The following is a 25584-nucleotide window of genomic DNA, read 5'->3' on the forward strand; positions in this document are numbered from 1 at the left end:
TGCTGCCAGCGTTTTCAGCTGTACATAATTATTTCCCATATATTCAATAAACGTTTTCCAATCTTTCTATGTCAGTGTTTCCTATTACAGGGACTACACGGAAGCTTAAAACCTCCTTGCTTGGCTATAAACTTCTATAGGTGAAATGCCGTCCGACGTTGTGGACGTTCTACTAGCAGTCTCAGCTGCAAGAGCGTGAGCCTTAGGAGGAGAACGTGAGCAACCCGTGTTTAGACGTCACAGCGCTGAGGTACAAACAGGCGGGAGAGACTTGTCTCCGCCCACAGGCGCGCGGCTCTTCCCTCGCCTCCTCTGAGGCGCCAATGACTTCTCCTTTTCCCTTGGGCTCTTTTGCATAGCCACGCCCCTCCGCTCTCGGGGCTGCGCGCTGGGCCGCCATCTTGGACTCCTCGGCGGGGGCAGCGCGGTTACCACGGAGACCGCCGGGACGCGGCGCGGCCTGTGAAGGAACCCAAAGCCCGACTCAAGTCCGTCCCTGGTATTTGCTCCTAATTTCAAGACTTTCATCACTTTTCCTAACCGAAAATAGTAATTCCCGAGTCCTCCCCAAGTATTCTGGGGAAATAGGGACTTGACTTCGGTCCATCTAGCTCAGTATGGTCCGCACTGACTGGCAGCGGCTCTCCAGGATTTCAAGGCAGCTCTAAGGGGAGATGTCGGAGCCTGTCCTCAGATCTGTGTACAGGATTTTTGACGGGGGGGGGAGGTGGTTGGGCAAAAAGTTTTTGAGCTTTTTTTGTGGGTGGGTGGGGAGAGATCGCACCAAAAATTGAGTTTTTGGGGAGATCCCAGATCATGAACATTTTCTTTTAAATGTAAAGAAAAATAAAAATAAACCCAGTGGTCAGTCATCTGTTTGAGGGGCAGGCTTTTGTTAGGGGGGGGCAGAACCTCAGTTTCAAGATTTATACACAATTTATACACTGTGTGTGTGTATATAGTCAGTGCTTATTTTCTGGGGGGACGCAGGGGTACGCATACTCCCTAAACATTTTGTGAATCTTTGTACTTTTGTCCATTTACTGTATTTATCTTTCCCGATTTGAACTATAAAATGCTGATTTTCTTAAGTCAAAATGAGAGTACCCCTAAACATTTTTATAGGAAAAAAGCACTGTATATAGTAATTTATACACTATGGAGTGTGTGGCCAGAATCCGGCTGGTGCAGCTTAAGCTCCCACCACCCTAGTGGAAGTATGGATATATATAAAAAAACTTTCCCTGTTGCTCTTCTGCTTGCCATGCAGCAAGCAGGTAAAAGCAACAGATGCCAACAACAGAGGGGGGGTCCCACCTGTTCTGCCCCCACAAGCGCAGGTTTATTTAGTGATAGCAAGTCTGTGTATTAGTATTAGGTAGAAGGAATAACCATGCTAACCCCTTTAAGAAAAAATAGTGCTCCCCCTTTTAGATATCTCCCACCTCCCAGTTTGTCTGCAGCAATGGGAAAGGCAAGGCCCTAGAAAGTGACTTCTTCTTTCTCATCCTTGGCACTGCCTTGTAAATAGCATCTCTCCCCCCCCCCTTCCCTGAAACTACACCCATTCTTGGATGCTCTCCGCAGCTTCTTTGTCTTCTTCCCTCCAGCTGCTCCTACTGTTCCAGCTTTGCCCTGGATTGGCTTTGGAACACCAGAAATTAGACTCCCCCATCCACCCCTTTTTTGCAATGCTAAAAGAGTTTCTTCTACAAGGGCCTTTAGTAGACCGGTTTTACACTATTGGGACATACCGGTACATAGTTTTGTTAGATAGTAATACTGAGGATTAGTGAGCTCTAGCCCTGCCTCAGAAGTGTCCCAGTAAAAGCCTTGGTAGTAAATTTGCTTTGCATGTCTGCAGCATAGGCAGAACTCAAATTACTGTTAGCCATTTCTAATGAACCCATGAAACAACCACAAGGTGGCAAGCTTTAGACATTATGAAATAGTTTGAGATGTTTTATAATTTTTCCTCTTCTTCTTTTCATACAGATTGTTTCAGTATTTGGGATCAAGATGTCTAAAGAGCAGGAAGAACAGGATTTGCAGAAATTCCTTAGAGATGTGGATGAAGTTAGTAAGTCAACCATAAGTTTGTTTGAACAGTACCTTGCATGAGCTGAGCAGGTCCCAGCCAGTCAGCAGCACCTGATTTTTCACTACAGCATCCTTTGGTGCAATTATAGGGAGGTTCTCCTTCTTTCCTAGAGAAGTACCCCGCTCAGCTAAAGCAGGAGAAATTACTGCTGAGCCAATTTTTCTTGAGCTCCACAGTAAACATACTTACACTGCCTTTTTAAACAACCCCCAAGTGTTTGAGAGTGGTTTGACCCTCTTAACTTCGCCTTTCAGCTTCCTTTTTACCAATCCCCTCATTTTGGGGAAGTTGCCTCTTTTGAAATCAAATGTGATTGTGTTTGATTTTCTTGGCAATTGGCCCTGTGCATGTGGTTGCTTTACCTTTCTTTCTGTGAAACAATAATAAATGGCCCATTAGTGTTCTACACCTGAGGCAGCTGATGGCAAGAAGAAATGACTTTTACTACACAGGGATTTCAACCTGGATTTTATAAGAGGAATACAGGAAGCTGCCTTGTATCAGGTCTGACTGCCCATCTAAGTCCAACATTCTCTACTCTGACTCTCCAGTGCCTCAGAAAGAAAGAATTCCCATTAACTAACTGATTATTTAGATCGGAGTTGCCAGAGATTGAGCCTGGGTCATTGTGCAGGCAATACGTGTTCTCTAGCATTCTGCTGTGATCCTTTCTTAAACTCAGTATTTTATCCTCTTTGCTGTACTGACTGATTTGCTGAATTACACCTACAATGAAATGAAGCGTTTATACCACACCTTTCATCTGTGGTACAGCACACAGAGTTCTCAGTGGGTCTCTATGCTGGGACTGACCAGCCCCAGAATTGCTTAACTTTGATGAGGTTGCTGCTACATGTGCTTTCAGATCATGCCCTGAGTAATGAATCCAGTGCCACCTTTTAGAATAACATCTGTCAGGAAATGAAAATTCTGTGTCACTTAACGGGCTAACATTGTTGGTCCCTTTGAAATTAGTCACCTGTGATGAAGCTGCAGCTCCTCTTGACCACTGGACAGCACCAGAACCATCAGCTTGCATGGATTTTAAAATCAAGAGTTGTAAAACACTTTATTTAGACAACACTTTTCCAGCCATTATCTGACCATTCAAGTAGTACCGTATTTTTCGCCCTAGAGGACACACCGTCCCATAAGGCGCACCTAGTTTTTTGGGGGGAAATAAAGGGGAAAAAAATTATTTCCAGGCGCGGGGCTGGGGCAGGGGAGGCCCGAGCTTCCCCTGACCCCAGCCCCCAAACAGGCAGCTCTCTGCAAGCCGTGGGAGCCCAGCGCTGGCTCCCGCTGCTTGCTGAGAGGTCCGCGAAGCCTGGACGCGCTGAGCTCAGCGCGCGCAGGCTTCGGCATGCAGGCAACTCTCCGCAAGCAGCGGGAGCGCTCCCGCTGCTTGCAGAGAGGTCCGCGAAGCCTGGAGAGCGAGAGGGGGTCGGTGCCCACCGACCGCTCTCGCTCTCCAGGCTTCAGCGAAAGCCTGCATTCGCCCCATAGGACGCACACACATTTCCCCTTCATTTTTGGAGGTTGAAAAAGTGCGTCCTATAGGGCGAAAAATACGGTATGTTGCCACTTGCCCTGAACACCTTCCTAAAAGAATTAAGAAGCATAGGAAAGACATCTTGAAAGCACCAAGATAGTGAAAGAAGCGGATGATTTATTACAACAACTCTTTCTAGTAATAGTGTTCAGAGATGCAAATATTTGATCACCAGACTACACAGCATTACAGCTATATCTGACAAGTTCTGCTGTCGGTAATCCTTTGATTTACTTGTTCTCTGTGTTGCAGAAATTGCCTTAAAAATTTATGCTAGCAACTGCTCTCATGACAATCAATAATTTAAAAGCCTCCTAGTTTGGCTTTTTTTTTTTTAATGCTTATGAGACTATGAGCTTGACAGCTCATTCCATACAATAATTTTGGTAACTCTTTGTAAACATTTTATTTACACAGTTTCAAAATCTTTTTGAGTTAGATAATATGAACCCTGAGATTTGGAAAAAGAGCACAGAGCCTTATAGAAATATGCATAGCAAATAGTATTTGGTGACAAGCAATGCGGTACGACAATAAATAACCCACCTTCCCGCATGGAAGGGGAAGGATGACTAATGCAAAACACTCCTACCCTCATTTGAAAAACTGTGTATCAGTATTATAAAAATGAGATTCTTTGAATGTTATTTATATCCTGTCTCAGTTGCTAAAATGCTGTTCACTTTGGCTAGCCTTTGCTTTATTGTACCTAGCACACTATCACATAAAATCTTTAGCTCTGTGATACAAAAACTGCCCTATTCTGCTTCTTCTTTTCTTCCTCTTTTCCTTGTCTTGTCCTAAGGGAACTACTACTTAATACAGGTTTTATATTTCCAAAAGAAATGTTTTTCTCCCCAGTTTTTCCCCATGGTGGTATCAGTATCGAAAAATCTGAAGCCTTATCAGAGTGACACATCTGTAATCTAATTAATTTTCTGCTCCAGCTTCTCCCCACACACTTTTAAACAAAATGAGGGAGAAGATAAAGGTACAAATACAGTGATTATGCCACCATTTTGTAATGAAAAGATTACTGAAAGCTGTTCAAGGATATAATATGGAAATAAAAAACCTATATTCATCATTTATGTAGCCCACTAGTATATAGTGATTCTCACATAACTTTCCACTCCAAACATCAGACTGAAATATATTTACAATTTCATAAACTGCTACACATGGATGGTTCACTGGGTGACTTTGTTAAGATTCAAATACGTATTATTTTAAGAAATGACTTTGTAAAAGCAGAAAGGAGTTGTCAGTCATTGTGATGTATTTATTGTTCTAATATTGTTTAACCCGTATCTAATCAGCTTCAAATTTTGTCTGAATGTTTCTTTGCTGTTTCATGCAGCATAAGCTAAATTGTTAAAAATTGCCAATCCCATAATTTGCTGTACAATTCTCTATAAGTCCTAGGTATTTGATTTATTTCCCAGTGCTTTGGAGAAACAATTCTAGTTGTTACAATCATATACAGTGGTACCTCGGGTTAAGTACTTAATTTGTTCCGGAGGTCCGTTCTTAACCTGAAACGGTTCTTAACCTGAAGCACCACTTTAGCTAATGGGGCCTCCTGCTGCCGCCGCAGAACGATTTCTGTTCTCATCCTGAAACAAAGTTCTTAACCTGAGGTACTATTTCTGGGTTAGCGGAGTCTGTAATCTGAAGCGTATGTAACCTGAAGCGTATGTAACCCGAGGTACCACTGTAAAAGAGGAGAATCGCCTTATCCTTTGTCATCTGTCCTTTACTGTATGACTGCATCCTGTGCACTCCCATGGCTGGTTTGTAAAGCTGTGTACACACCATGTTAGCCCCAGTCCACATCTATCCTGTACTTTTTTTGAGGTACTATGCATTTTCATCCTTTTCTCCCCAAATCAACTCCAATGTTTCAATTTGAAACTTAAGCCACGTGAAGACATCCATACCCCCTCTCTGCCCACTGGTGTGGACAGACAGCAGGTGACATGGAATCACATGTACACATCGTACTGATGTGTACAATGATGTGTAAATGTGATTTACACAGCAGGGAATAAATGGCCTTGCTGCATTTTAAGCCAGTAATGCACAGCCTGTGCTGGAAAGAAAACTTTAGGGAAGCCTTTTCCAACCAGGTGTCCTTCAGATGTTTTGAATGCCAACTTCCATCAGCCCCGCGTCATAAGGTAAAGCTGGGCAAGGGCTGATGGGAACTGTAGTCTAAAGCATCTGAAAGGCAGCAGGCTGAGGAAGACTGCCTTAGTATCAGCATAGAGTTTAGAATTTATTGCTTCTTGAATTTCTTTCCTGAATTTCTTTGTTTGTAGTGCGGCATCTTTTAATTTCCTCTGCTGTCTGCTTTACTTGCAAGGTACAGACAAGGGGTTGTACAGGTCATCTGAGAAGATGGGAAGATGATGTTTGTTCTTTGTTTTGGTTTTGCTTTCTGCAGTATCCCCAACTCATCTCGCCTCTACCCCCTCAGTGAATTAGAACTGGCTTTCCAATTCATGACTTGGAGAAATCTCAATTATTGCTTGGATCATCCATTTTCATATAAACATGAGTGTAACAAAGCCAGAACTTCAAGGAGAGCAGGCATCCAGAACAGCCAATCTGTTCTGCAGAGATAAAATGCTGACTTCAGAATTAAATCTTGGCCTAGTTGCACTGCTTTGCAAAAACATTTCTCTTTTTATATCTTTCTCAGTGTTTTGAAAGTGGTGTACATCATGCCAGCTTCTGAGAAAGCCCCCAAATTAAATCTGAGCTGAGCAATTTGTTCAGCATTGAGTCTACATCAAAATGTTACTTTGCCAGAGGGCAGCACCTGGTTTGCATATTTACAGTATTTATTTATTTTTTAAAAAAACATTGTTTGCATATTTGAGTCGTAGGAAGTTAACATAAAATATTCCTTTCTTGAGCATGTTGACTACCACTCTATGCAAGTGATGGGTGAGTATCACTTGACTTCTAAGTTCTTGAAAGTTAAAAATAAATGACAGAGAAATAAATATTTCTAAGGGTCTTTTTAAAACAAACAAACAAAAAACCCAATATTACAGTTTTCCTTTTGCCATTCCAATTTAAAACACATCTGTGCAACCATGAGGGATAGAAGATTTGTTTTCCTACAAATATCAGATTTGTAGGATTCTAGCTAGAACATCACATTTACAACAAAAATCATATTATATGATTAACAAATCAGCGTGGCCTTTATAATCTATAAAACAATATTAACAGCACTAACAAAATAGCAACTAGAAGCTAAGTACTGTTAAGTTCATCCACATGTTCTCCATGTCCCCAAATACTATGGTCTTTGTTCATTAAAATACACATAAAATAAACATAATGCCCACTGTTAAGCCAGCTCATCCAGATACTGTACTGGCTGGGGTCCTTGGGTAGTGGGCCATTGTGGAGATGATGGGGTTCTTGGGCCTACCACTAATGGTAAGGTGGATGCTGACTCTGGGTAGCCTGCCCCGTGGCCCCTTTGATGAGGAAGTTTTAAGCTTAGTTATTATTAATCTCAGGGTTGTGGGCTTGAGCACCATTTGGGCACAAGATTCCTACATTGCAGAGGGTTGGACTCGATGACCCATGTGGTCCCTTCCAGCTCTATGACTCTATGATTCTGTATGTTGCTCTGGATAATCAGGAAGTCCCTTCCCCCTTGAGGATGTCAGAGACAAACCTGTCCCTCTAGAGTACTGAGTTGTGGCTGCCCTTGGTGTAGAAGCCGACCAAGATGTCCAGCAGTGCCTGCATGCTCATGATGCTCTTGCTGGGTGGTGGCCCATCCACCAGCAGGTGCTCCAGCTTCTGCCACACCTTGATGGCAGCAGAGGAGGCTGCTGCTGAGGGCAGGCAAATTTCTATTTGGCTTAGCTTTTCTCTGGTTGGTGTGGTTTGTTATGCTCTTATACTTTGTATTACCCTGTGGCTTTTATTGATTTGTTTGTTGTCCTCCTTATTTGTCCTTTACTTGCTCGTTGCCCTGGAAGCCGTGTGCAGAAGCAGTGGGATGTAAATTTCTGAAGCCTATTACTCAGGGCAGGAGTGAACTCCTTATTTGTCTGACAGCTTTTCTATTCCACACTTACCGTATTTTTCGCCCTATAGGACACACTTTTCCCCCTCCAAAAATGAAGGGGAAATGTGTGTGCGTGTCTTCCCGCTGTCCCTGGACCTTGTCTGCAGGCGGGCGGCGGGGAGAAGAGCGCTTCTCCCCGCTGCCTGCCCCACAAGCTCTGGGGACAGCTGGGAGGCGCAGCACGTCTTCCCGCTGTCCCCGGACCTGTTCTGCAGGCGGGCGGTGGGGAGAAGAGCGCTTCTCCCCGCTGCCTGCCCCGCAAGCTCCGGGGACAGCCGGCCCCACAAGCGCCTGGGGGGGAAATAATTCCCCCCCCCTTTATTTCCCCCCAAAAAAACTTGGTGCGTCCTATGGGCCAGTGCGTCCTATGGGGCGAAAAATACGGTAATTGTTTCGTTTTTCTTCCCGTTTCCAGCCAACCTGATTCAAGGCCTGAATTCCACAGACCCTTCTATCCAGGAGAAAGCCATTGCAGACACAGAGAAAAGATTAAACTCCACTGCTGTCAAATGTGAGGATAAGCAGAAGCCCACAGTGGACAGAACATGCATCAATACACGAGCCCCGGTAAAGCTACGCTAATCCCCGTACCCTGATGGTACACGGGACTTTGAACAATTACATATTGTACTTTTAAGCTATTATATAGCAAACCAGGTGAGACTTCTGTTTACAGGATGCCACTTTTGCCTTTTGTCGAGTTTCTTTTCTTGGAAGAACTATTTAAGGTTTCTCTGTATGCTGCTAATTGCTGTATCATTTCCCAACGTTGCTTAAATGTACATAATATTAAAACAAAATGCCACTGTTATCTGAGAACAGTGTGTGTCAATATTAGGAGAAATAATATCCCTTTTATAGCCCTTTCCTGCTGTTTCCTTGCTTTGATTGTTTGTCTCTGAATATTGTGTTTGCCCATTCTCATTGACAGTTCAGACTGTACTTGGGTGTAGCTGACTGAGGCCTGCATCCACGTTGGCAGCACAGTTAGATGTTAGTAGATTGGCCTATGCCACTTCTGACTGCAATTGAGGGCTGCCATTTTTTACCTTAAAAAAACCCTTCAAGTTGAAAATAGCATTCTAGCCCAGCCTTCTTCTTCTTGTGCTAATTTTCTAAGGGTTTTTTTTTAATGGCATTCCCTAATTTGTAGCCTGCAGTGCAACAGACCATTCTGCCATTTTTGGGACCCTGTAATATCACCCTATTTTGCAATCTAAAGACAGTCTGACCATTCTATCACTATGGGAATCTGTCATCTCATTCCACCCCATTGTTCTGCATGTTTAGATACAGACGGACTAACTTCCTCAATCAGCTGTAGCAAAATTAAACTGGCTCCAATTATGAAACTCACATACTTTTTTATTCCGGGCTAGTAGAAGCTTGACAACCCCCCCCCCCCTGCAAAAAATAAATAAATCACTGAAAGCAGGGGTTTTCCTCAAACTGGGACGTTAATTATGAAATGTACAACAGCATGCCATTATTGCTGTTTTAAAGTGTCAGTCCACAATGGCAATTTACCCTATTGAAGTGTCTGCAAAATCCTTCTCCAAATTGATTTTAGTTTCCTAAGCCCCGAATTACTGGGTGGGAGGGAGTTTGTTTTGTTTCCTTCCCGTGGCTTTTAATGCTCCTGACGGAATTAATTTTGACAGCTGTTGAAAATGTTCTTCTTTTTGAGGTTATTATAGGTTATTATTATTTTTTAAGTGGCTTTGAAAAATGAGCCTCATTTTCTTTTCATGCAGCAGGTACCATTAAACCCCCCCCCACAGCCAAGCAGTATGTTGCAGCATGCTCTTTTTTCCTCCGAACTTGCAACTAACTTTTTGCTTTGATGCACCTCTTTTAGGATTTGCCAGATCAGCAGGAAACAATGAATCCAGGTAAGCGGCTCAATACGTTGCTCCAGTGTATTTTAAACTGGGAGTACTACAGGAATCTCTGTGATATGCAGGTTAAACAAAGGATGCATACATGTATTGTAAGCAAACTCTAGCCCAGGTTCTACATTTGCCCATGTATGGGTGGGTCTTGAAAGAAAGCCATATCCCAAGAGAGTCCTCTGCTGTTTTCATTTGTGGGGACGCATGGAATGAAAAGGAACAGATCCTGTTTCACAGATTGGCTGCCCATCTATTGTCAACCTATAGACCGGCTACCCCATCAAATACATACACCTCTGTGAGGACGGAGTGTCATGGTAGTAGCAATTCTGATGTTCTTTGTCAGAGCCCTACGATTAATTGCACATGAGTTAAGGGGTGGGCAGTGTTGACATGTCCTCAGACTCTTTCCCCTTTGCCTTGATTGGCTCCTTGTTCCCTGTATCTAGTTGAGGGACTGGAATGGCAGTTATCTCTACTAATCCTGAGACATCTTATACCATTAAAGCCACTTTTTCTTTTAAATTCCCAAGTCAGAACTGGTTTCATTCATCTACATAACAAGCCCAGATGGCTTGCATCTTCAGTGTGTGAAGAAGTGCTTTTCAGTATCTTTTAATCACTTCATTATCCAGAAACTAGAAAGACCCTGTCGCCTAGAAATGTGGGTTTTTTCAAATGTAGGGATTAAAATCACTATCGGCGCTATGGGTCCCTGTTTAAATGGAAGCTTATTACCCCTGTTCTGATTTGATGTCACATTAATGAAACAGCCTTTTTCAATTTCCATTTCACATCTCAGATATGGCTTTGCTCTTCAATTTTACCTTCATCTTTCCCCTTTCCAAAGCGATCAAGCTCTTTTTGTTTGATTGAACTTGCATCTCCACTTTCTTGGCTTTTAGAGAGTTTCATGGCCGTTTTAGAAAAGGATGCCAAAGAGCGAGCAAGGAAAAGGAAGCACAATGAAGCCTTAGCAAACGGTAACAGTTTGGTTTTGACATGTCAGGGGAAGGGGTGGGAGCTGTCTAGAAAGAAACCTTGGTTTTAACCCAAGTGATGAAGCTGTTCTGTTTTATTTATTATTTATTTTACAGATTTATAAACCACTGTGCCAAAGCTATTGAAGTGCTGCTGAAGAAATACAACCTGTGCCGTTAATAATGATTGTGCAACCCGTACAGCACATAGGCGACAATTATTCACACAATTAATATTCTTGTTCACCATTTATCAGATTTGTGAGAATAAGACAACTACTTACAAAATCCCCTGAAAACTTATAAGCTATGTAAAATAAAGTGAACTTGCAGTATCAGATTTTACTAAGTTCTTACAACTTCTTGACTCAATTTTTATTTTTTCTTGCTTCTTAGGTAAGTTCAAGAAGAAGGTAGGTAAATGACAGGGCCAATTGGGGTTGGCTGATAGTCCACTCCCTGAGCACAGTTTTCTGGGCTTCCTCAGTAGTCTTAAGCTATTCAGTTCTTTATGCTTAAGCCAAGAAATTGTTTCTATAACTACATTTAGCACTAATAGACACATTAATGGCTCAAAACTACTGAGGACGAAATAGCAGCTCTTCAACTTTATGGATTGCTAGGGCGAAACGGGGATAGAACGCTGGCACCCTGTCTTTCATCTGCACTTCACAGCTACCGGGAACATAGGTGAACTTACCTACCTTTTTCTTGAACTTACCCAAAAAACAAAAATTGAGTCAAGAAGTTGTAAGAACTTAGTAAAATCTGATACTGCAAGTTCACTTTATTTTAGATAGCTTATAAGTTTTCATGGCATTTTATAAGTAGTTGTCTTATTCTCACAAATCTGATAAATGGTGAAAAACTGTTTTTGAACAAGAATATTAATTTTGTGAATAATTGTCGCCTATGTGCTGTACGGGTTGCACAAAGCTATTGAAGTAGCATACCATGAGATAAAATAGAAAAGATAATAAAAACCAGTGCTACAGTTGTACACATAAGATTTCATGAAATGTCTGGGTCACACCTCAGGCTACAGAAGGAGGGTCCTGCCGCCACAGATTCTGTGAACAGCACTGATAAGGCATAGTCAAAGAATAATTGATCATTTGACTGCTCATGTATCTTCAAGTATAGTTTACGGTGGTCAAATATTTAATAACATCAGGTTATTACAGCTCAGCAACATCAACGGGACTTGATGAAAGTTTTAACCGGATATGAGAATCTTGCAACTCAAGTCCTAGTTGTTTATTGTGAATCAGGATGTTGGTTCATACCCCCCACCGCACCCACTTTCCAACCAGCATTCTGGGTTTTACCTAACAAAGGCTTTTTATGCATCCGGTTATCATTTCCACAGCACTGAAAGAAAAAGGGAACGATGCTTTCAGCAAAGGGGACTATGCACTGGCTATTCAGAAGTACACTGAAGGCCTCAAGAAGCAAAAGGATATGCAGGTTCTGTACACCAATAGAGCACAGGTCAGTGTGGGGCAAGAACAACAAATGATGACCACTTTATCCCTACAACAGGTAGTTGATTTGGTGATCTAATCTCAGTCTGAATATAACCAGTCTAAAGATAAAGCCATAGATTCATGGTTGCAATTGAAACAGACCACCTGGAGTGCTCTAGTCCATGGGGTCACGAAGAGTCGGACACGACTAAGCAACAACAGTTTATTGGTAAACGATGCTTTATCTGGAAAATAATATTTTCACATTGGAAGATATGAACTTGGAAGGAAAACATGGCAATGTTATTCTAGTCATTTGTAACATTGGGTCACCAACTCCTTCCAGATATCCTGCATTAGAAATGCATTCATTTTCTTAATGCATTGCATGATTCCCAGGACTGTATGGCCTTGGCTTAGTATTGCCCTTCTAGTACCCACCTATCCGCCAACGCATTGCCTGCTTCTCTCATGAGAATTGCACAGCTGAGTATCAGTGATGCACGTTTTCAGGCAAATTTTGACTTTGGGAATTGGCATAGGGACATTTTCCATTTCCATCACAACATTTTCTGGTGCCCCACAGAGTTATTCTAAATTAGCATCTTTATTTAGCAAACAGTGCTAACCACTAAACTTTCAGGCTTGCCAAATATTGTATTTGCGATTTCAAATGACGTCCAATCATGTGCAGTAGTCGGAAGCATCTTCTTATACAATCTGGGACCTGGATATTCGAAGGGTTTCCTCTGCTTATGTGAAACCATCCCAATGCCCTTTAAAAATGTGTTGGGGGCTTATTGGTTGTTTTTATTTTGATTATGTATTTTGTGGTTTTATATTCTGATTTTATTCTGGGAAATGACCTGAGACCTGTGGGTATAGGGCAGTATATAAATTCAATAAATTAATGATGATGATGATGATAATAATAATAATAATATCATCCAAGGCTGCCATTTCAGGTCCCCCACCCCATGCCCTGCAAAAAAGAAATCAGACTCTCTGGGCTTGTGCCAGAGATAGGGCCTTCTCCATCCTGGCACTAAGATTTTGGAATTCCCTCCCCAGGGATATCCAACAAGCCACCTCTTTGTCTATTTTTACATGGACTTTAAAAACATCATTGTCCCTAAATATTTTTTTTATATGCTTGTTTGTTAATGGTTACTTTCTTTTTATGCTGTGCTGCTTTATTAATTGTGAGGTTTTGTTGCTTTTATTATTTTAATTGTAAATTGTCATTCAGCAAATCTGTTCTTAAAAGGTGGGATATGCATATGTAAAGTAAAGAAATCAATAAATTGTGCTAGTTCTTATGGATACATAAGAAGGATGCATATATAAGAGGCATGACAGGTTCAAAAGAAAAGTATAGATTGGTGGGATTACCGGTAGTATAGCACAGTGGGTTTTAAAAAGGGGTGGTATTCAGCTAAGTTTTGAATACACTGTTGTTTACATTAGTCTGTCTCGAGAGATAATGGAGCGCACCTCTGGGGGTGAAGTCAAACCACTGTGTTAGCAACACCAACATGACCTCCCTGGAGTGCAAGCCTAGGCAGTGTGTCTTCTTCTTTCTTCTTCTTCTTCTTCTTCTTCTTCTTCTTCTTCTTCTTCTTCTTCTTCTTCTTCTGCGATCACTCGTAGTCGAGTAAGATTGTCTTCCATAAACACGATTTTAACAATGAGTCTGAGAGTGACTGTGGAGGCCAGTTGTGTGTATGGAGGTCCTGGTCTACCCAGATGACAAGGCCCTCATCTTGGCCTCGCTGATGTGGTCCAAAGGGGAAAAAAGAGCAATACGTTTGGCACCAGCTTGACTGCAGGAGTTGACAGAAGGAGGCGTACAAGGCACCATGCATCTGTCTTGGGAGATTCCACTCCAGATTTGTGTAGAGTTTACTTCTTAGCCTTTTCTTCTCCCAAAGATCTCCCGTAGCATAGCAGTGGTTTAGGATCAGTGTTTCCTTCTCCTACCTTCCCAGGTTAATGAGCCCCATCTGCCCCTTTCTTCCCTCTGCACACAATAGGCAGTAGCTGCCTTTTTAACAGTTTGACCTACTATTAGTTTCATCTGCTCAGTCTGCCAGAGTCTGTCTTCGTATGCAGGGGAAGTCCCTAACTAACCAAGGGTTTGAGACCCATCAGCTACCCTCACCTGGTTGACCAGTCGAAGTCGTATCCCAGAGTGTGGCCTCTGTTATATGCTGACAGCTTCTAGGTGCCACAGGTGATAGCTGAGTGCAGGATGGAGACCAAAGGTAAAACTCAAAGTGTTTGTCCTATTTCCAACCAATACCCCTTTGGAAGCACAAATAATTCAGCTAAATGTGCATTACAGTTGCTCCTTTGAAATGTAGCCAGACCTTCAGCACCTTCTAATGAGAACATAGGCATAGTCTTTGTGGGCCTTTCTAGCGTCTAAGCATGTTCAAAATGAGCTATAAGCAGCTCTGTGCAATTCTTGCGTCACCTTTCACATTCCTTATAATAGGATTTGATGTGCTTCATTTCTTGCCATGTTCTCAAGAATGAATATTAATAGGATATCTAGGAGAAAATACGGTCGAAAGTTACTGGCAGAATATTGCAGACTCTGCTCTTTGACAAAGCTCATTCAATTCCACTTATCCTGCATTCTGCTCTATTAAAGGGGATGCAACTCAGGCATGCTACATGGCTACTGCTGACATCCTGAAAGATGCTAAAAAATGAAGCCAAATTCTCTGGTACAAAAGTGGTGTAAGACAGTGTGCATCTGTGGCTCCTTGGGGGCTCTTAAAATATCAGAGTCCTTAGATATTTTTGTGTGTATATGTGTGTGTGTGTGTGTTCCGGAGTATCCATTAGCAGGTGAACCAAGCTTTCCTGGTCCCAACATGTCATAGGGTTGGGGAGCTGACAGGCTTTACACACTGGAAAGCATGGGGTGTGTCGGGGCAAGTTGCTTCCCTTCCCTTGGGGTATATCCTGGTCACCAGGTTGTCCACTACAGTGCCTAACTGGCAGCATAAAAACTCCAGGACACATTATTTGAAAGCTCGCAAAGTGCCGCTGCTCATCCTTCATAAAGAACTCTATGCACTTCACATCATGAGTGGAACTCTCCAGATCTGTACTGTCATTTTGTCAAGCATTTTAAGAGGCTATTACATCATGTGGTTGGTCACGAACTCTTAGATTCATCTCTCACAGGACAGCCAACTGATGCAAAACACATCTGTAATATTGTAGTTTTGACCTGCAGCTTTTTGAAGAGTCAGATTCCTCTGATTTAGGACCTTAACTCTTAAATGCCTTTGTAGGAGGAACAGCTTCTGTTCTAATTAATGGTGCTTTTGACAATAATTGAAACAGGACTGTAATTCATTGCCTTAAACCCAGAGGCATAGAGGACCCTTTCTGATCATGGGTTCAATGCTTTTTGACCTCTCCCTGTTTTCTCTGGTTTAATTTAATTGAAGACTCTGTGAAGGTGTGCCTGGGAGAGTAAGGAGCATCTCTCAAGGGTTACTTTTTGTAGCCTTTCCAGAGTGTGTGCAGGTTTTATCACTTTAATTGAGTTTAATTAATTAGCTGAGATCAGTTGAAGGAAAGACTCACAAAAATGACCTGGCCTTTAGTTAGCAACTGTACTTCAACTTATAGTCCTCTGTTGATCCATTTTGTTTCAGGCCTACATCAAGTTGCAAGACTATGAAAAAGCTATCAGTGACTGTGACTGGGCTTTAAGGGTAAGAGACCCCCTACATTTCTCAGCTGGCCACTGCTGAAGAGGGAAAGTGTTGGGTACATTCAGCCTAGTGATGTGTGAATGAGACAGTACAGGTGATGGAGGGACTGGGTAGATCCATCTTCCAAGCTATTAAATACAAACCAACCATTAAAAGAAAAAAGCACCCCAAGGAAAGTTTAGGCAGCCAGATGAGCCACTTTTCATGGCACAGGGAGGTAGTAGGTATTCTATTTTTTTTTTATAATATATTTATTGAAGTTTTCAAATAAAGCATATATTAGATAAGCACAACTTATCATTGTCCATTTAACATCTCTCAATTGTTACATGGGACTCCCCCACACCTCCCGCATACACTTACATCATTATTAAATTAATTTCAAACAAATTATCATTTAACTCATCTTAATTAATAATCTTAATTTGGTTTGACATATAATTCAGCCTTAAATCTAATTTAATGGTAGACAATTGTCTGCACTGGCATCCAATTCAACACTCAGCCAAATTACAATATTTTTGTAAATAAATCTTAAATTTCCTCCAGTCTTCTTCCATCCTTTCTTCTCCCTGGTCTCGAATTCTGCCGGTCATCTCGGCTAATTGCATATAGTCCATCAGTTGCATCTGCCATTCTTCCACAGTGGGTAGCTCCTGAGTTTTCCAATTCTTGGCAATTAATATTCTTGCTGCTGTTGTTGCGTACAAAAAGAATGTTCTGTCCTTTTTTAACACACTCTGGCCGACAATACCCAGGAGAAAGGCCTCTGGTTTCTTAGTAAAGGTGTATTTAAACACCTTTTTTAATTCATTATATATCTTCTCCCAAAAGGCCTTCACTCTAGGGCAGGTCCACCAGAGGTGAAAAAATGTTCCTTCATTTTCCTTACATTTCCAACATTTGCTATCAGACGAATGGTATATTTTAGCCAGTTTAACAGGGGTCATGTACCATCTATACATCATTTTCATCACATTTTCCTTCAACGCATTACATGCAGTGAAGTTCAGCCCAGAGGTCCACAACCTTTCCCAATCTTCAAACATAATATTATACCCAATATCCTGCGCCCATTTTATCATTGTTGATTTTACCATTTCGTCATGTGTGTTCCATTTCAGCAGCAAGTTATACATTCTTGAAAGTACCTTAGTCTTAGGTTCTAACAGTTCAGTTTCTAACTTTGACTTTTCCACTTGGAATCCTAACTTTTTGTCATTTTTAAACACTTCTTTAATCTGAGCATAGTGTAACCAGTCTCGCACTTTGTCTCTCATCTTTTCTAAACTCTGCAATTTCCAGTTGTCACCATCCTTTTCTATTATCTCCCAATATTTTGGCCAGTTGGCCTCCATATTGGCTCTTTTCCGAGCCTTAGCCTCCAGGGGTGACAGCCACCTCGGAGTTTTATTCTCCAGTAAGCCTTTATATTTTGTCCAGACATTAAAAACTGATTTTCTGACAATATGGTTCTTGAAGGCCTTATTTATCTTAGCTTTATCATACCATAAATATGCATGCCATCCAAACGCATTATTAAAACCTTCCAAATCCAAGACATCCGTATCTTCAAGAAGTAACCAATCTTTTAACCAGCAGAAAGCTGCAGCTTCATAATACAACTTTAAATCTGGCAGGGCAAAGCCCCCTCTTTCTTTCGCATCTGTTAATATTTTAAATTTGATTCTGGGCTTTTTGCCCTGCCAGACAAATTTAGAAATATCTTTCTGCCACTTCCGGAAACACTCTGTCTTGTCTACAATCTGCAGTGTCTGAAACAAAAATAACATTTTTGGCAATACATTCATCTTGATGGCAGCTATTCGGCCTAACAAAGAAAGTTTTAGTCTTGACCAACTATCCAAGTCTCTCTTAATCTCTGACCAACATTTTTCATAATTATCTTTAAATAAACTCAGATTTTTTGCTGTTATGTTTACCCCTAGGTATTTAACTTTTTTAACCACATTTAGTTCTGTCTCTTTCTGAAGCTGTTCCAACTCAATATCTGTCACGTTTTTCCCCAAAACTTTAGTTTTTTGCTTATTTAACTTAAATCCTGCCACTCGACCAAAGTTTTGAATCAGTTGTAGTACTCTTTTCAAACTAGACTCCGGCTCCTGTAATGTCAAAACTAGGTCATCTGCAAAAGCTTTAAGTTTATATTGTTTCGCTCCGACCTGAATCCCTTCCACCAACCGGTCCCCCCTAATCATATTCAGGAGCACTTCCAGAACCGAAATAAACAGTAATGGGGAAATCGGGCAGCCTTGTCGTGTACCTTTTTCAATTTTAAACTCTTCTGTAACCACATTGTTAACTATCAGTTTAGCCTTTTGTTCTGAATATATTGCCTCAATCCCGTTCTCAAACCCCCGTCCCACTCCCATTTCTTTTAAATTCCCCTTCATAAATTTCCAAGATATGTTGTCAAAGGCTTTCTCCGCGTCTATAAAAATTAAAACTGCTTTAGTGTTTATGTTTGTTTGTAAAAGTTCCAATATGTCTATGATGTTCCTTGTGTTAGTAAACATATGTCTGCCCGGGAGAAAGCCTGCCTGGTCTTTATGGATTATCTCACTTAAAACTTTCTTAAATCTTCGTGCCAAAACATCTGCAAATATTTTGTAATCCACATTTAAAAGGGAGATGGGACGGTAATTCTTGAGTTGTGTCTTTTCAGTTTCTGACTTTGGAATCAATGTGATAAATGCTTCTTTCCACGATTCAGGCGCCTTCTTCCCCTCCATTATTTCATTACTGACCTCCAACAAAGGTTGTATCAAATAATCCTTCAATGTCTTATAGTAGTTAGAGGTCAGTCCATCTGGCCCTGGTGATTTGCCCTGTTTCAGACTCAGGATGGCCTGTTCAATCTCTTGTCGTGTTATTTTGCCATTTAAAATTGTTCTATTTTCTTCTGACAGCTTTGCTAATCCATTTCTCTCCAAAAATTGTGTAATCTCTATTTCATCTTGTGGCCCTTGAGTATATAACTTTTTAAAATACCTCTGGAAGCACTTTCTAATCTCTCCCGGGTTCTGAATGTTCCTTCCTTCAACCTCTAAGTTTGTTACTGTATTTAATCTTTGTCTCCTTTTCAACTGCCAAGCTAGCAGTTTCCCACATTTATTTGCCGATTCAAAAGTTTTTTGTTTCATTGTTTTAATCTTCCATTCTATTTCCTGATTTATCAGCTTGGAATATTGCGCCTGATAAAGTTTAATTTCTCTCAGAATCGGTTGGGACTTCGGGTTAGATCTTAACTTCTTCTCCAACTCTTTGATACTTTCCAGAATTTTATCTTTCTTTTCGTTTTGCAGTCTTTTCTTTAAGGAATTCTGTTGAATCAAGAACCCTCTCATCACAGCTTTACTTGCATCCCAGATAGTTCTTTTTTCCACCGTAGTGTTCAAATTAATCTCAAAATAATCCTTTAAGGTTTTTTGGGCCTTCTTTACAATTCTTTGGTCTCTAAACAGGCCATCATTCATCTTCCATCTAAAGGAGCCGATTGGGATCAATGTCATATCCATTCTCAAGGCGTTATGGTCGGAGCATGTTTTGGGGCAGATTTCCACCTTCCTCACCTTAGGTGCCAGACTTCTAGTTATCCATATTTGGTCGATTCGTGTCCAAGTCAGTTGAGCTTCAGAAAAGAATGTTCCTTCTCTTCCCAGGGGGTTTCTAACTCTCCAGATGTCAACCCAGTCCATATTGTCAGTCATTTCAAAAAAGGTCTTAGGTAGTCTTCCCTCTTTAGTAATGTTCTGGTTCTGTGACTTATCCATATTTGTTGATACGACCCCGTTCATGTCCCCCATCATGATGACGTTGTTGTAATCCAGATAATCCAGCATGGTCTCGTGCAACTTCTTATAAAAATCCGATTTTCCTTCATTTGGAGCATAAATTCCTAATATCAAAATTTTTTCTCCTTGATACTGTACTTCTATTGCGAGGATTCTTCCACTTTCATCTTTAAAGAGAAATTTTGGTGAAAGGCTCTCTTTTGCATAGATCACTACACCTCTCTTTTTAACTGTATCCGATGATATAAATTCTTGACCAAGCCTTTTATTTATTAACACCTTTCTATGGAGCCTAATCACATGTGTTTCTTGTAAGCATATAATGTCCAATCGTTCCTTTTTTAAAATATGAAAAATTTTAGACCTTTTTTCGGGACTGTTACAGCCATTTATGTTCCAGCTCAAAAGCTGCAGAGACATCCTGGATAGGTCTGGTTATTCTTTCTGGGGTGGTACCTTGTTCTCCGGTCCTTGAGGATCCGAGGGGGCGGGCTCCTCTGGAAGTTCTGGCGCTGGCAATCCAAGTCCTTTGTGGAGGTCTTCTCCGTGTGCTCCCAAAAACTTGTCTCTATCTTCCACTGTTTTGATTTTGATCTTTCTCCCTCTGTAGGTAAAGGATAATCCTTGTGGAAACTCCCACCTGAAGATAATTGCGTTGCTTCTCAACAGTCTTGCCAATTCCGTGTAGTTAGATCTAAGGTCCAGCAACTGCTTAGGAATGTCCTTGTAGATTTCAATTCTCTTGCCCAAAATGTCTAGTGACTTTTCGTAGTGCAGGCCCAAAATCTTGTCCCTTTCCTCCTTTGATCTCAGTGTTATCAAACAATCTCTGGGCTTCTCTGTCCTTCTGACTCTGCCAAGCCTGAAAGCAGATACAATTTTAAAGTCTTTTTCCTCTAACTTCCAAAACTTGGCAAATTCCTTAGTTAGAAATTCAATAAAATTATCTTCTTCCACCTCTGGTATTGACCGTATCCTCAAGTTGGTCTCCCTGTTTCGCAGTTCTGTCATCAAAAAGTAAATCTGATGTTCTCCAACTTGTTTGCTGAGTGGTCTTACTTCTTTCTCAAGTTCTTCCAATCTTTGACTAGTATCTTCAGCCAGTTTACGATTTTCACCTACAGCCTCCTTTAATTCTCCAATAGACTGGGCATTCTGTGCAACTTGTCCAGTCAGCTTATTCAAGCTTTCTGTGTTCTGTTCAATTTTAGCTGTATGCAAATCAGCCTTCTTGTCCAGAGCCTCCAGTTTCTCCAAAATTTTCTCCAAGACAGAGCTACTTGTCCCTGAAGCCATATCTCCCAGGTGCAGCTCCTCTGTCTCACCCTCCCCTGCCTGTATTAGGGAGGCCGCCTCTATGTCTGGAGGCAAAGTGGAAGGCAAGGCCGGCACAGAAGATCTACGCTGTGAGGCTGCAGATAAAGTTAGAGTTGTTTGTTTAGTCCTTCCTCTTCTCCTTGCGCCACTCATTCCAAAGTTATCTGTAATCCAAGGTCAATCCAAGTTGTTCCCATGAGAAAGCAGAGTCCCAGATACAATAGTCAAACAGAGGCCGGGAAAGGGAAAGTAAAACAAAGTCACTGCTGTAAGTCCAAAATCCTCTAGAGGGAGCTTAATACGTCTTCAGGGAAAAGATCAAATCCAAGTTAAACTTATAAATTATCCATGTCCATCGCCTCCACAATGTATTATTTTTAGCAGAGTAAAACTTAAAGCAAAACAGTGTTTCTTACAGTGCCTTGACTGCAACAGTTTCAAAGTATCCAGTTCCAACTCAGAATGTTTCAAAACCTGAATTCAATGTATCCAAAGTTGCAAACTGGTGCTCATCCAGGCAGCTCCAGCACCAGAGATTCTTATTTATTTTATAATCCACTGGTGCCACAGAAGAAGGATATCAATGCACCCCAAATATGACCAGCAAAAGTCAATAGCTCAAAGTCTTTCACTCAGAAAACTGCTTTAACAGGGTGCCAGCATTTAGTTAACGCATAACTTTTTGTCTCCACTCCTCCTGCTCTTTGCTTAAAGTTCAGTATAGCGGGAGATGGGCTTCCTGCTTATCCTCACTCCGTTTTCAGCCAGATTTCAACTTTTTTAAAAAAGTTTTAAAAGTTTCATAAAGTTCTCAAAAAGTTTCAGAAAGTTGACAAAAGTTTCAGAAAGTTTTCAATGTCCAAATTTACTCACGGATTGTAGTTTCCAAAGTTCAGAAAAGTTGCAGGAAGAAAGGACAGCGCTGACCGGCAACAGCAACGCGGCTTCACTTCGCTGTTTGCGCAACGACCCACAGCGCCGCTACCCCCTCCGCGATCCGGAGCCCCTTACGGGGTCCCTTCAGCGTTTTGGGGGCTGCTTCTGGCGCCCGCCGGGTCCCGAGACCACAGGCTTCTGCCACCTGTGGTTTTCCTGAATGGGTCTCCGCTTCGCCGTAGCGGACGACCCGTTTACAGCGGAGCTCCCTTCTCCTTACTCGGAGAAGGCAGCCATTACCGGTCGCGCCGCCTCCGGAAGTCGGTAGTAGGTATTCTAGAGCATCATGAGAAAACTGTCATGCTTTTCCAAACCACTATGCTTCACGACCCTGTGTTGCCATGAACCTCTCTCTTGCTTTGTGATGGCACTTGCAGATGATAGTCAGGCCAGGTAGATGAAGATCCTCACTTGGATCAAGGGGTCCTTGCTGTTAGGCAACCCAATCACTCTCTCAAACCATATTTCTGGTAGTAAAATGGCTATCATGACTAGGCTACTAGTCTTGAATATATTACCTCCCTTACTGGTTGCTGGCTATCACAAATGGGGAGAGTGCCATTACTCTCATATCTTACTGGTGGGCTTCCCAGAGGTATTTGGATGACCTCTGAGAACAGGATTCTAGACTAGATGCACCATCTAGTCCAGTAGAGTTCTTATGTTCACGAGCCTGTTCCATATAATGGAAATCTCAGGAGGTCAAAATGTGTTAAAGATTCCAAAATTATTTGCAATTAAAGAAAGGTGTTGCATTGGTTATGATTACTGGATTAAAATTAAGTCCTATGCTTCCTTAAGAGACACTGAGTTGTCTTCCTGGACACAGTTTCTGACTTTTCATTAAAAACCTAAATGAGATGCTAGATGTCCCAGAGCAGAGAAGTTTTAACATTTATATCTCTCCTTTATGGAACAAATCTCCCAATTTCTCATTTGTTTAAATTCAAATATTTAATTAAAGACTGATGTAATTCATGATAAATTAATTATCTTGTGACACTTTTTAAAAAGATACATGTAAAACTTGAAGATTAATATTCTTGTTCAGTTCCCCGAGCATATGTGACATTGACATATTCACTTGACACCCGGAACAAGGAAGAGCTGAACGATGATGCATTTTAAGTGATTTTTTTAAAATCCTGATTTCCATTAAGCAGTGCACTGCTGACAAAGCTCAATTGTGTCACCTCAGATATATTAAGGTATTCATGAGTTTGTGGCATTCACTTAAGGCAGAAGAGACCAGCTGATCCGCTGCCATTTGAAATCTGATTTTCTTGGTTCTTTAAAAAGCCCACAAAACTTATACTGGAGTACAGGAAGTCAGAATACTGTTCCAGCTAGCTCAGTATTGTCTACACTGTCATTTGCTTTCGGGGTTTCAGGCAGCGGGTGTTCCCAGCCCTCCCTAGAGATGGAACCGCAGACCTTCTGCATGCAAAACAGATGCTGTTCTGTGAGCTGGGGCTCTTTCCTCCAATCAGCAAGGGCCTGTTTCCACTCTCATCAGTATTTATGCAGTTACCCTGTGAGATTCACTCAGCCATAGGCTCCTGTATGACCACCTGGAGTGATTCCTCAGGCATTTTTGCTCCTTGGCCTGCCAAGGTGGCACCCTGTGTTTTGCCTGGAGGATCCCTATGCTAGGGTTCCATAGAATGTCTTACAGCTTGTCCCTCCACAGAGCTGGAAGAAGAGTTATGCCAGGGTGACTCTTTCCTGGATTGCCTGGGAAATGCACTCCAGCTGCTACTTCCCATGTAGTCAGCTTGCTTATTAGTTGCAGATTAAAGTGCTCTTCCAAGAGGTCCTCTATGTTGTATGTGGGTGGGAGTGATGTTGCTGTTTTTGGCTGAGAATCTGCAGTTTCACAGCTGTAGGGTTAATCTGGTTGTGCATTTCCCCAACTCAGTTCCTTTCTCTTTGTCCTTTCTCGATGAATAATTTCTGTTTATTTTGTCAGGGTTCCAAGGGTATAGCCCTACATCCTGATCTGACTAGGATTTTTTATCTCCCGCCAGTCTTTACTGGCTTTTGACATTCTGTGTTTGGGGCTGTTCACTCCCCAAAGCCAGAAGGCACATTAATGCCACTTCTTGCAGCCCTGCCTGTCAGTGGATGTTGAGTGAATGTTGTCCTTGGCTGTGATCCTGTAAGTACCTGCAGCCAAAAGCTCCTTTGTCTTCCAATGTTGGTGTTGCTGTCCCAGTCATTTGCCTTTAAGATGAGAAGAAAGACTAATGTCCACTTAGGATTTGAAGCCTTGAAAGCTTTCTGAAAGATTGTTTTTCCTGCCACTTGTAATATCATAAGTGATGTTGATTTAGCGGGGTGAGGGTGGAAGCACTAGACAGCAGGCCAGCAAAGGTGCAGCAAAACAGCTGCTTTCCCCAAAAGTCTGGTGAGTATCTGTCAGTATAAGCGATGACCACATTTCAGTATAATTTCCTGCCAGGGTGGCTGAACAGCGTTTTAGATGTCCTGATAGCAGACACCTTTAAGAATTAGATCAATCTATTTGATTTCACTTCTTGGGCCCCAAGAGAAGCATCACTGCCTTCTAATTACAACATACCTGCTGCACAGGTTCACCGTTCTGTGCTCAGGGCTTGAAAAAGAAACACGACAACACACCATTACCAGCTCTTCAACTGTCAGTCCATGGTTTCCCAAACTTGGGTCTCCTGCTCTCTTTGGACTACAACTCCCATCATCCCTAGTTAGCAGGACCAGTGGTCAGAGATGATGGGAATTGTAGTTCAAAAACTGTTGGAGACCCACGTTTGGGAAACCCTGTTTCAGTCAATCTGGAGACATTTTCAAGTGGCTAGAATGTGGTTTCTTAAAAACTTTGTTGTTTTGAATCATGCCAAAGTCCAGGCTCCTTAGCATCCTGCAGTGGCATTCCATCTAAGGGTGGTAGGCAGTTGGTTAGCATGGCATTTCCCTATGAGTCTGGGAAAAGCTGGAACTCAAGGGCAAAGCACATACCTTGCATAGATGAGGTCCCAGGTTCAATCCCTAACAGCATCACAATATAGGGCTAAGAATGTCCCTTGCCTGAAACCCTACCAGTCAGTGTGGCTGGGTGGGCCAATAGTCTGACATGGTATAAGGCAGCTTCCTGTGTCCCTGGACTTTGTCCTGGCTCGGTGGGACACTTTGTTATAAGATAGTACTCTAAAGGTACGGAACAACTGTCAGTTTGTAGTAGTTGACTGTTGCCGTTATTGTGTAGTGCCAGGTCAATAGTGGAGACCGATAGCTGAAGGCTTGACTGAATAATTCTGTTCAATACAGTGTGATGAAAAATGCATCAAAGCTCTCTTCCACATGGGGAAAGCATATTTGGCCCAGAAGCAGTACAGTAAGGTAAGACCTGTTGACTTTTAGGCATTCATATCTGTTCTATTCCAGTTTAAACATTCATTTAGACAGTTATCCAGAATTCTCTCGGTTTTCACACGGCTGACTTCTGTTTGTTCTTACATGCTTATATGTTTTTAGAAAGAAAGGCGAGCGCCAAAAAGAAGGTATGCTAAGCAGCCTGGTCCTGATGAAATCATGTTCAAAATGTGTAGGTTTGCTGCTTTTGCAGTTAACTTGCTGACGAAAATGTTGCAAAGCTTTTTTATGGGTTTTATTTTAAATCACTGGCTGCCTCTATTCTAAGGGAGGAAAAG

At 41.8% G+C, this 25584-nt stretch overlaps 1 protein-coding gene across 8 annotated transcripts in view; it reads left to right on the forward strand.

The window, feature by feature from the left end:
• Positions 1-244: 244 nt before the first annotated feature.
• TTC12 (tetratricopeptide repeat domain 12) overlaps positions 245-25584 on the forward strand; it is a 44753-nt gene continuing 19413 nt past the window's right edge. For 2 of the 8 annotated variants that reach the window (XM_083588595.1, XM_083588597.1), the window contains exons 1-8: positions 347-499; positions 1996-2080; positions 8168-8319; positions 9611-9644; positions 10550-10627; positions 11994-12115; positions 15768-15827; positions 25202-25273. In XM_083588595.1, coding sequence (XP_083444721.1) covers positions 2020-2080; positions 8168-8319; positions 9611-9644; positions 10550-10627; positions 11994-12115; positions 15768-15827; positions 25202-25273 — 579 coding nt within the window. In that variant the 5' untranslated portion in view covers positions 347-499; positions 1996-2019. Of the gene's footprint in view, positions 572-1995; positions 2081-8167; positions 8320-9610; positions 9645-10549; positions 10628-11993; positions 12116-15767; positions 15828-25201; positions 25274-25584 lie in introns of all 8 variants that reach the window. The other 6 variants (XM_083588590.1, XM_083588592.1, XM_083588591.1 and 3 more) reach the window with 6 other exon arrangements.

The sequence above is a fragment of the Podarcis filfolensis genome (genome assembly GCF_964270895.1).
Source record: "Podarcis filfolensis genome assembly, chromosome: 15".
NCBI lineage: Eukaryota > Metazoa > Chordata > Lepidosauria > Squamata > Lacertidae > Podarcis > Podarcis filfolensis.